The following is a 12,566-nucleotide window of genomic DNA, read 5'->3' as shown; positions in this document are numbered from 1 at the left end:
ACTAAACTGCCCCTTAATTTTAATTTTTAATTTTTAAATTGAATCTTCCCATCCCACCTGCCTTGTGATCTCCCACCTGTATTTCTAAACAGGCCCCTTTTGTTCCTTTGTTACGGATTCCGCACTATTTGGGATTGCTCCGTCAAGCACTTTTGCGGCTACTTTCCCCATCATCTCCTCTTATTACCACTCTGCCTGGTGTCAAAAGCCTCTCACAAATCCTTCTCTTCCGCTTTGCTTTTAACATCTTCAAACTTTTCCTCAGAATTATGCATGGTTTTGAGAGGCAATGAGGGAGAAACTGTTCCTTCAGGTGGGGGACCTGAAGTCAAAGACTTAAAAACAAACTAAACGGGGAAGTATTTTCCACACAGAGAGTTGTTACGATTTGAATGCGCTAACTGAAAAAGAGTAGTGACAAAAGTACATTGCACGTTCTTCCCTGTGTGGGTTTCCTCCGAGTGCTCCAGTTTCCTCCCTCAAGTCCCAAAAGACGTGCTGTTAGGTAATTTGGACATTCTGAATTCTGCCTCTGTGTACTCGAATGGATGTGGGATGTGGCGACTAGGGGATCTTCACAGTAACTTCACTGCAGTGTTAATGTAAGCCTACTTGTAACACTACTAAAGATTTTTATTATTCAAAAAAGCAATCAGATGCGTGTTTGACATGTACGTGTATGAATATAGATGTTTTCTCCCTGTGTCTGCGTGGGTTTCACCCCCACAACCCAAAGATGTGCAGGTTAGGTGGATTGGCCATGCTAAATTGCCCCTTAATTGGAAAAAAAATAATAATTGGGTACTCTAAATTTTAAAAATAAATGAATACGGATGTTTATTTGAAGAGAGGTAATTTGCAGAGTTAGGAGCAAAATAAAGATTATTATAAAAAGCTGGGGTGCACGGGACTAAATTTGACAGTTCTCTCAAAGGGCTAGCACAAGTTTGATGGGCCAAAGGCCTCTTTGATGCTATAACTTTCAATGAAACCGTTCCCTTTTCCTCCCTCACCTTCAAAGTTTACTCTTTATTTCTCCAACATTGACTGAAGTGCTCAGACCTTTTTTTGTTGCTGAAGAGCATTATGGAAATGTAAGTTCTTGTTTAGTTTCTCAGCTGTGGGCTCAACTGGTCGCACTCTCGCCCCAGAATCATTTGGTTCTGGGTTCAAGCCCCACTCCAGCACTTGGGCACAAAAATCAAGGCTGACATTTGAGTGCAGAAGGAGTATTCCACCGTCGGAGATGCCAACTTTTGGATGCAACATTAAACAGAGGTCCCATCTACCTACCACGGTAGATGCAAGAGATCCCGTGGCACTATTTAGGAGAACTTGAGGGCATTTTTCCTGCTCTCCTGCCCAATTCTGATTCCTCAATCAACATCACACACAAAAAAAATATCTGTTGATGTGTTATGTACTCTGGGATAACACAGGCTGCAACTCTATGCAGCTTTGACCAAAAGATACTCCAGACTTTGAAGTAAGTTCAATGTGATTTATTGAACCAGTAGCACAGTTCTCTCTGAGTTCAACGCTCCTGCTAATCTTACTATAGTAACTCAGTCTAACTAACCAGTCTGCTCTAAGCCACGTGGTGGGTTTGATGCTTCTGATCTGTCCCTGTCCTACTCTGTAAGTGTCGCCTGTGGAAAGAGCCGGAGTGCGAGAGCCTTTTATAGTGAGATACCACCCCTGAGTGTCCTGCCTGCTCACTGATCATGTCCTGTTCTCTGTGTTAGCTGCCTGTCTATATATCATTATCTGCATATCATGACATCTGTTACTGGTAGGGGTTTGCTGTGCATAAACTGGTGCCACGTTTCCTACAGTGCAACAGTGACGACACTTCAAAGTGGACCTTACTGGCTGCAAAGGTGAGGAGATGTCTGGTGTCTGTAGACTGTCAGTTGAATAAACCGCATCACTCAAAAAAGCTAGAATTTCAGGCAGGGTGGTGTCATAGTAGTTAGCACTGCTGCCCCACAGTGCCAGGGACCCGGGTTCAATTTCAACCTTGGGTAACGATGTGGAGTTTGCACGTTTTCCCTGTCTGCCTGGGTTTCATCCGGGTGTTCCGGTTTCCTCCGCAGTCCAAAAGATGTTCAGGTTAGGTGGATTGGCCATAATCAATTGCCCCTTAGTGTCTGAAAAGTTAGTTGGGGTTATGGGGTTACGGGGGTAGGGAGCGGGTGTGGGTATAGGTTGTGTGCTCTTTCGGAGGGTCAGTGGACTTGATGGGCTGAATGGCCTTCTTCTGCACTGTAGTGTTTCGATGAATGGAGTCGCACTATTACAATTGTCATGATTTTTTTGTCAAAGATCCTCATCTCCTTTCAAGTCATCAATGACTCACTAATTAACCAGGTTGATTAACCTCAAATTGTCAAATGACCAGTTGTTCGGTGATGAAGGGTAAATAGATTAATCCCCACATTCTATTTCCACTGTTGGGAAACACCTTCACTCCATATTGGTACAGTTAAAACACTTAGCAGGTCAAGTTCCAAATGCATTTCCTGCCTCGGACTTCTAGTTGGGTGAGCAAGGCTAAGTTTCCCTCCAGTTCTATACTGGGCTCTAAAAGAAAGAATGGCAATGTAGCACAGCTGTGGACCAAACACACTTTATCAAGGAGCAAGAGCCTGCATGTTTGTGCCATAATTCCTCACTATTTAGCCATGATGTAGTCCAGTGCCTTTGTTCTAAGTGCCAAACAGGAGCTAAGCACGTCTCACTAGCAAGCAAGGGAACAGGCAGAAAGCAAGAGTCACTCCAGGCTGTCCTGTGTGGCCAAAGCAAGAGAGGCCTGTGGGAAGGCCTGGGACAGCTCAGTTACTAGAGAAACCTGACTGTATCTAAGCAAATGAACACCAAACCATTCCCGGGGTATTACAAAGCAAATACAATTGCATCCACAAAGGGAGCTCAGATTTTTACGATGGTGAATGTGAGGGTCCTTTATTCGTGAGGATGGATTGCAATCAGCTTGGAATTTATTTAAGCTGACTGAATCAAATTGGAAGAAACAGAATGCTTCAGTGTGTTAGGAACTGCACCAGCATTGGCTTGTCTAGACTCCATACAGCACTAGTCTGCAAATCAATATTAATATTATTTCTTAACGGATAGACCATGTAAGATTATAGCAAAAATAGACCTATTGTTCTGCTATGAGGGTGATGTATTAGTAACTGTGAGGCAAATATGTCTGGTAGCACAGACAGAAGTGAATGGGGAGGGAAATGACTCATCATCACTGAGCTGTTAAATTTCAGAATACTTCTTTCCACCAGGCTTAAGGTGGTGCAACGAGATAGCAAACCATCCTAGTCCAGCTCAGATCGTGAAAAAAAAAGCTTTCTCCCTCTCTCTGAAAGTTGAGAGTCCTTGACGAAGTACACTTGTGCGGTCTTCAAAAGTTCCCAGTGTCCAGAGTACACAATTTAAACATAGGCACAAGAGGAGGCCATTCAGCCCTTTGCACCTGTGCTACCATTCAGTCAGATCATGGCTGATCTGTATCTCATCTCAATTTGAGGCCCACATAAACCTCCTTTGATCCTTATCCCTCGGTACTTGTATTAATAAAAAAAATTAGTCTCGAAAAATTTGATTTATCCAGCATCCACAGCGTTATTTTTGGGGGGGGGGGGGGGGGGGTGTGCAGGTTTCCACTGACGTTTACCTGAAGGACTGCTTCTTGATTTCACCTCTGCATGGCCTAGCTCTCATTTTAAGATTGTACCACCTTTAGGTGGATTGCATATGCTGAATTGCCTACAAGTGGTACAAAGTGAGGGATTGGGCCTAGGTTAGGGTGCTTTTTCAGAGGGTCGGTGCAGACTCAATGGGCCGAATGGTGTTCTTCTGCACTGTACGGATTCTGCGATTATATGGAACACAGTGCTCCAGAGTGGTTCTGATCAACTGGCCAACACAAGAACCAGGAGGTGGACTAGAAAGGCAAACCGGAAGGTTTAAACACACTTCAAGAGCTGTGGCTCCAAGGATTTACAGCTGTGTAATGAAGAAGAGTTGACCGGTCCACTTGGACATTATGATACATAATCTCTGGGAGCCACTATTTGGCAACATAATATAGAATGATGTGATGAATATAAGAAATTGTCAGATTTTATATATTTTTTGCATGTTATTAAAACCTGGCTTAAGATGCACACAAACAGGGCAGCCGGTGGAGCAGTGGATTGCACTTCTCCCTCACGGCGCCGAGGTCCCAGGTTCCATCCTGGCTCTGGGTCACTGTCCGTGTGGAGTTTGCACATTCTCCCTGTGTTTGCATGGGTTTCGCCCCCACAACCCAAAGATGTACAGGGTAGGTGGATTGGCCACGCTAAATTGCCCCTTAATTGGAAAAAATGAATTGGACACTCTAAATTTATATTAAAAAAATAAGGTACACACAGACAGCATATCTGCTAAAGCTGCGATGAAGGGGTCGTAGAAGTGAGGTGATCATTGACTTTGCAGGTCAAATGTTCGGCAATTGGAATATTGTTTATGCTAAAAGGACAACTGGGGTGTAGATAATATATGAGTGGTATTGTGTTTGGTCCTGGTTAAGCAGGCAATGGGACATCCTGTGGGAATTGACAGAAAAATACCTCGGGCTGGATTCTCCGATGATGCCAAAATCGGGGGGCGGTGCCGTTTACGCGATGCTCCGCCCTCTGAAAATGGCATACTCTAGGAGTACGCCACACCACGTATCCACGGCGTCAGGCCCGCCCCGCGTTGCTCCGTCCCGCGATGCTCCGTCCCCGACCGGCCGAGTTCACAATGGTGTGGGACACATGTAGTCTCACTCATCGTGAACTTAGTGTGGCGGCTGCGAACTCAGTCCGGCGCTGCCACAGTCGGAGGAGAGCTGATCCGCGGGCAAGGGGGGTCTTCATTCAGGGCTGGGGGCGCACTGGCCGGGCGGTCCAGAGCACGCGTGCGGCTGAAGGGGGTACTATTTTTGCTGTCCGTGTCCACGGGCTGAATCTGCCATGAAGCACGGCGCGGCTGCTGCAGGCCGCGGCCGTGCGCATGCGCGGCCATAGACCTGACAAAGCTCCGGGCCATATCGGAAGCTAGAGCTGGGAGCTCTACACTACCACCTCCCTGCTAGCCCCCAGCAATGGGCGAATCGGTGGCCGTTTTGCGCCAGTTTTCATGCCATAAATCACCGCCATTTTCACGCCGGCGTGGGGACTTAGTCTCCCAAACGGAATATCCAGCCCCTTATACTTTGGATACAGAAGGTGTAATTAAAGGGAGGAGCCAGATCTGTCTGAAAAGTTAGATCTTCCTATGATTTTAATCTGAACAGGGGTGCTTCAGTTTCGGTCCTGAAAGGTTGCATCTCCAAAGAAGAATCTGCACAGAGAAAAGCAAGTAAAACCCTAGTTGTTAACTTTGTTCATGAGTGGTGTTTGAACTATATTGGTTTATTTAATTGGAATACAGAGGCAGGTTTAGGAAGTAAGTTAAATGTTTTCATTTTATTTAAGAACTGTTGTAACTGATAGCTGTAAAGCTATTTCCCGTTGCTCATGTGGTTAATTCTGTGTTTAAATTAAAGTTTGTTTAAAATAAAAGATACCTATTGGTCAATGTTATCACTCCTGGGGTGCAATAACATTTCCTCACAATTTTACAAATTTCAAATAGTTCCATTCTCATCTGGGATCCTAATAATGATGACTGCAATCAAAAATTATCTTTCTACAATTGGCTTTGTCACTAGCTGGGCAGGTGATGGGTAAAGAGGCTATGAAGAGAGAAAACTGCTAATAATAATAATCTTTATTATTGTCGCAAGTAGGCTTACATTAACACTGCAATAAAGTTACTGTGAAAATTGATGTTGCACTCGGGGGGCTACCAAACACTGAGATAGTCCAACTTCCAGCACCCACGTCACCCAAGGGATATAAAAAGGATCCATACCCTGATATTTCATGCTAAATTCAGGCAATGTTTGCTCCATTAGACAGTGAAATGCTTACCATTGGTCCAAGCCTCATGGATTGCTGCTTTCTGTCTGAATTTCTCAGCTAAGTGGTCCAGTCTCTCCAACCTCCTGATTTCATTCAGCAGCCATTCTTCATAACCCTTCTCGGCCTGCTCCAGTGAGCCCCAGGCATTGTTTATATCCTGAAATTGCCACAAATCGCAATGAGAGACTGAGTAATATCATCACTGGTGTATCCATTCGCATTCATTTATTTTTTTCTTTTTAGAAATTTAAAGTACCCAAATAATTTTTTCCAATTAAGGGGCAATTTAGCGTGGCCAATCCACCTACCCTGCACATCTTTGGGCTGTGGGAATGAAACCCACACAAACACAGGAAGAATGTGCAAATTCCACACAGACAGTGACCCAGGGCTGGGATCGAACCTGGGGCCTTGGCGCCATGAGGCAGCAGTGCTAACCACTGTGCTACCGTGCTGCCCCTCCATTCACATTCATAACCCCCAGGGCCAGCAGCATCATCCTGCACCACCCTCATGCCCAATCCCTCCCTTAGAACCAAATGGATTTCAAAACTTTGAATGGATCCCAACTTGATGAAATCAATGTAGGCGCAGATATCAGACCATTTAGTTTTATAACTGACCTCCTCATTTGTTCATGCTAAACACAAATATGAACATCAAGTGAAAATATAGCTGATAAGAGGTAAGTAACATTCACGCTACCCAAGTGCCCATCAATGACCATCTCCAACAAAAAGCGAGTCTAACCACCTTCCCCTCTCATTCAACAGCATTACCATCATTGAGTTCCCCACTATTAACATCCTGAGGGCTATTATTGACCAGAAACTGAACTGGACCAGCAATAGAAATACTGTGGATACAAAAGCAGGTCAGGAGGTTGGGAATTTTGTAGAGAGTAACTCAATCCCGACTCCCCAAAGCCTGTCCACCATCTGCAAAGCACAAGTAACGAGTGTGATGAAACCCTCTCCATATGTGCAGCTCCAATTACACTCTAGAGGTTTAACACCATGCAGGACAAAGCAGTCAGGATGACGCGCACTTCATCCACCACCTTAAACATTCACTCCCTCCACCACTGGAACACTGTGATTCCAATGTGTGCCATTTACCAAATGCACTGCGGCAGCCTGTGACGGCTCCTTCGACACCACCTTCCAAACCTCTACCACCTAAAAGGGCAGGGCAGGGAATGCACGGGAACACTAACACCTGCAGGTTCCCGTCCAAGTCACACACCATCTTGACTTGGAACTATATCGCCGGTCTTTGATTGTCACAAGGTCAAATTCCTGGATACTCAGTCAGGCAGCACGGTAGCACAAGTGATTAGCACTGTGGCTTCACAGCGCCAGGGTCCCAGGTTCGATTCCCCGCTGGGTCACTGTCTGTGCGGAGTTTGCACGTTCTCCCCGTGTCCGCGTGGGTTTCCTCCGGGTGCTCCGGTTTCCTCCCACAGTCCAAAGACGTGCAGGTTAGGTGGATTGGCCATGCTAAATTACCCGTAGTGTCCATAAGGGTTGGGAGGGGTTATTGGGTGGAAGTGAGGGATTAATGTGGGTCGGTGCAGACTCGATGGGCCGAATGGCCTCCTTCTGCATTGTATGTTCTATGTAATCTATGAAGGGAGCTTGTGAGTCAGCGTCAAACCTGCCCACACTTCCAGCAGGGCTTTCTAACAGCACTGTGAGTGTACCCACATCACGTAGATTGCAGCGGTCCAAAGAAGACAGTTCACCACCACCACCTTTTCAAGGGCAGTTATGAAATCACAACAAGTGCTCGCCTTGCCAGTGATGCTCACATCTCGTGACTGAATACAAAAGAAAACTTGGTTGTACATACAAACCAAGAAATAACTTGAGTCTCATGTTAGTCAGAATCCTGCACGGTTCACGTAACTGCCATCACAGAATAGGTCCAAACAGGGTGGGACTAAATTAGGAACATCTCCGAGGGTACTCTGTAACCAGCTACTCTGGGCATCGGGGAATGAAAAGCAGAAGCTACACCATTCACGTCACCCTCACAACTCTGGAACTCAGGCAAAGGTGACTGCAATTCGCGAACAAGGTCCAAGCATAGAAACCCCGAAGGACAAACATTGTCTCACGGCATCCAAATGCTCAGCCAGGAAGGGAGTTTGTTAGTCAGCGTCAAACCTGCCCACACTTCCAGTAGGGTTTTCTCAGCTCTGAGTGTACACTGCATCCACTAATTAGATAGTCCCCATGGTGCTAAATAAGAAGCTGCAGGTTAGTAGGAGTGCAACATTATTATTCGAGAGGGTCATGTAGTTTGGTTTAGGAGTTCTTGTCTTTTTTCTTAAAACAACGAGAAGTCCATAAACACAATGTTGTATTGTTCTCTAATCCATGTGGTGATTTATGAATGGATTAATCTGCAGTAATGGTCACACTGAGCCTTCTGCATATGCCAAAGTCTGAAGGTAAAATCTGGTCAGTTAGTAGGTGGGCATGATAAAATTAATAACACGCTCCTCAATCATTTTAAAGGTAAGTTGGCCACTGTGAAGGCAAGAGAGAGTGTTGGCTACCACAGTTTCCTGTAGCCTTTGGCGTTTGAGGGAATTGAAGTATTGCCTACATCCAAAAATCCATGTATGGGCTAAGTAATCAGGTTAAAAACATGTGGACATGGGGCAGCACGGTGGCACAGTGGATTAGCCATGCAGCCTCTCGGGGCCGAGGTCCCAGGTTTGATCCTGGCTCTGGGTCACTGTCCGTGTGGAGTTTGCACATTCTCCCCGTGTTTGTGTGGGTTTCACCCCCACAACCCAAAGATGTGCAGGGTAGGTGGATTGGCCACGCTAAATTGCCACTTAATTGGAAAAAATTAATTGGGTACTCTAAATTTATATTAAAAAAAACATGTGGACATGTGACAATCATGGAATGGCCAAAATAGACCAACAAATTCTGCAGGTAACAAGGCGGGATGTCAAAAGGGTCAAATTGAATTAAATAATATTGAAATTACAAATCCAATACTCCATTCCTATTTTACAGGCACTGCAGTACATATAAACTTCATTGTTTAAGGGGATTCGAACAATTCGAACTAGAGGCGGCACGGTGGCACACTGGTTAGCACTGCTACCTCACTGCGCCAGGGACCAGGGTTCGATTCCGGCCTTGAGTGACTGTGTGGAGTTTACACGTTCTCCCCGTGTCCGAGTGGGTTTCCTCCGGGTGCTCCAATTTCCTCCCACAGTCCAAAGATGTGCGGGTTAGGTGGATTGGCCATGCTAAATTGGCCCTTAATGTGCAGGGATGTGCAGGTTAGTAATGGGGAGAGTGTAGGGGAGTGGGCTAGGTAGTGCTCTTTCAGAGGGCCACTGCAGACTCGATGGGCCAAATGGCCTCCTTCTGCACTGTAGGAATTCTATGGTTCTATGTAAGGAATTGGGCTATATTCAGAAAAACTGTACCAAATGCAGAATGGTTAATATTGCACAACCAAATCAGACCCAAAACACAAGAGCCAATTGGAAATGAACGTGGGGGGGAATGGCTTCTCCAGTTTATACTTAGAAAGACATACTGCATCCCTCACTTAATACATACCGATACCATCTTGCCTTCCGATGGCATGAAGGCTGGTCTATTGCTGAGTCGCAGTTTTGTCTGCAAGGTGTTGAAGTTGATTTCCAGCTGGCACTTCTCCTGCACTTTTGGTGGTTTGTGGAGACGGCGATAGTCACGGAAATCCTCCAGTTTCTGCTGCATGGCCTGCATGGTGTTCTCTGGGGCACGGTTTTCCAACCAGGGAATGGTGCGTCGGATCCACTCCAGGAGCTATAACAGAACCAGTGACATTAGGGACCTAGAAAGCTCGAAAAATATTCTCCAGCTCACATTGTCCCTCTTTCCATATGAAAGTGAAGTCTGATGAACATAAAGAGGAGTGCAGACTGAGCTGCGGAGGAATTTCTCCACTTGGAGGGTGGTGAATCTTTGGAATTCTCTACCCCGACGACTGCGGAAACTCAATTGCTGAAATCAGTGGATTTCTGGATACTAATGATATCAAGGGACAGTGGGGAAAGTGATGTACAGGCAGATGATCAGCTAGGGTCAGTTTGAATGGCAGAGCAGGTTCAATGGGCTAAATGGCCTTCTCCTGCCTGCCCCTGTGGGAGACCATTTTGTGAAGGTAGCTTGCCATGCCATTTACGGAACATGTGACGATGTGGTGGGCGATGAAAGCATGTTGTTGATCATGCATGATGTTACAAATTCAGCTGTGACAAAAATAATCAAGGCAAAATTGATTCTGGGGACATATTCTTCCGTAATGAAAGACTTTTCTTGGTTGCCATTTTATTTTGTACCTCGACCCTCCTTTTACGGATGTAATGCGGAGGAACAAACATGGCTGCCAGCCACCAACCAGAATTGGCTGACCCCGGATTGACACGTGGTTACTGTGCCTAACTACAAAACTCCTTTTATTGCCAATGTTTTCCGTTCTGGAAACTGAGGAAATCCCATCTCTCAGCAAACAATGAAGTTCCTCAATCATGTAAAAGGTAAGTTTGCCGGTGTGATGGGAAGAGAGAATGTTGCCTAACGCAATCTCCTGAAGCCTTCAGTGTTGACTTTGAGGGAATCAGAAAGGAATTTACTAAGTTTATTTTTTCCCCAGAGGGAATCAGAAAGGAATTTACGGAGTTTATTTTTTCCCAGAGAGTGTTTCCCTTTGGTTTTTGCTTGCCTCAGGACATTAGATGATTAAGGGGTAAATTGTGTATGTAGTTACACCTATCTGGATGAGGTAAGCTTTTCTTTTGTAGCATTGTAAATGATTAAAGAGGCAATGGGGATGGTCTTTGACTGCTGACACATTTCTAATGTGATGTGCACTGTCGTCTCTTTGGTAGTTATTTAAGTCTAGTCTGTGCTACTTGGATTTCTTTCCAACCCCAGAGGTCAGCATTGCAGCATGCCCGAGATAAAGCACGATCTTTGCTGTTTCCAATATCAGCCGATGTTTGTTTTTCCATCTCCTTTGGCAAGAGGAGTATTTGGCAATGACTCCTGCAGCAGTCAGGTTTGCTACCTCCCACTATAAGGGGGCAGATTGCTGGAAGGAGGGCATACAACAAACAACTGGCAAGCTGACCTGCTTGGCATCCCACCATATTTATTTCTTTTCCTCTCAAAGCATCAGCTTGAAATGATCCCTAATGGTAATAAAGGCAGCTTGGTGCAAAAAGATATTAAAAAGCAACTGGCACCAAGGCTCACAAAAGCTGAAGGGAAGCTCAAAAGAAAATGATAAGTCTGTTAAAATCTGTAGGCCTTTTAAAGGCCTGCCTAAATTAAAAATAAAAGCAAAATGCTGCAAATCTGAAATAAAAGCAGAAAACGCTGGATTATTTTCTGTTTTATTTCTGAATGAATGTTGTGTATTGCTGACAAAAAAGAGACAAGCTTTCAAAGTTTTTAACCTTGCACTCTTCAGGACAGATGCAAGAATACCAAATTTCAAGGGGAGAAGCAATTTATACAGCGTGAGAAAAGGGTGCTGATTAGTTGCCGCTAAAAATGCTGTGTAAATTGAACCTTCCAATATAAAGGTGGAAACCAATCTAGAATGCCAGAAAATAGATAGACTTGCAAAGTAAGAACAAATTTCAACATTGCAGTGAGCACATGTTGTACTTTAGGGCCGCTGATGAGTTACAGTTTTGCTTCCAACTATTCCAGATTTTATCATTTGAGTGCATATATCGACAGGTGCGCATGTCTGTGCAACAATTGGGAGGGAGATTTCCCATAAGAATCTGAAGAAGCTGATTTGTGGAATGATATTTGGGGTGCTTCTCCAGCCTTTTTATGAAGCACACCTTTCAGTTTCAAGGAGACAAACATCTCTATGATTCTCAAATTCTGGTCATGCGACTGTGAAGAAACTTTTACACGTACGTCAGTAGCCAGCTTCTCGTAATCCTCCATTAGCTGCTCATTTTCCTGGTTAACGGCCAGAACTTTGCAGATTCTATTGGCTGCCGTTTCCGCCTGGAGAGAGGAGAAAACAAAAAGGACACAAATCTTGGTTCACACACAGGACATTAAAAAAAATCCCTCTGGTCTGGTTTTCATACTTCATGATCATTAAGAAGACAAGTATTTTCATTGCAACTAGTGAAGCTTCTACAACACCAGAAATCTCCTTTAGCAGTGCAAGCATAGAATGAGGAAGTTAAACTTGCTGATGCTGATATTCTTCGCAATATCGACTGTACCATTCTCTATCACAAGTTCTTATACAGCTTGGTCTGGCCTTCATATGTCTCCACTGCTGCTGTTAGACACCAATGTTGGCCAGTTTGTTTTTAGTTGACAGTATTGATCCTGAGAGTATTTCGTCCATTGAATCTATCAACTGGCCTGGCCACAAACTGGCAAATAAAGAGTTCAGTAAAAGTAGGAATGAATTATTCCGGGTGAGGATATGAGGGATAGAATCTTTGGGTTCAGTCAGCAGTGGGAAGCTTGGCAGGGCAGGGGGGTGGGGGAACCT

The 12,566-nt window shown here is 44.9% G+C and overlaps 1 protein-coding gene across 6 annotated transcripts in view; it reads right to left on the bottom strand.

Annotated features, from left to right (window-relative positions):
- Positions 1 to 12,566, bottom strand: part of actn1 (actinin, alpha 1) — a 292,127-nt gene that overhangs the window by 64,835 nt on the left and 214,726 nt on the right. For all 6 annotated transcript variants that reach the window (XM_072485663.1, XM_072485693.1, XM_072485666.1 and 3 more), the window contains exons 9-11: positions 11,969 to 12,061; positions 9,605 to 9,835; positions 6,021 to 6,168 (exon numbers count right to left, since the gene is read on the bottom strand). In XM_072485663.1, coding sequence (XP_072341764.1) covers positions 6,021 to 6,168; positions 9,605 to 9,835; positions 11,969 to 12,061 — 472 coding nt within the window. The remainder of the gene's footprint in view (positions 1 to 6,020; positions 6,169 to 9,604; positions 9,836 to 11,968; positions 12,062 to 12,566) is intronic.

Source organism: Scyliorhinus torazame, chromosome 2 (genome assembly GCF_047496885.1).
Source record: "Scyliorhinus torazame isolate Kashiwa2021f chromosome 2, sScyTor2.1, whole genome shotgun sequence".
Taxonomy (NCBI): Eukaryota; Metazoa; Chordata; class Chondrichthyes; order Carcharhiniformes; family Scyliorhinidae; genus Scyliorhinus; species Scyliorhinus torazame.
This window is presented reverse-complemented; position numbering and strand designations above follow the sequence as displayed.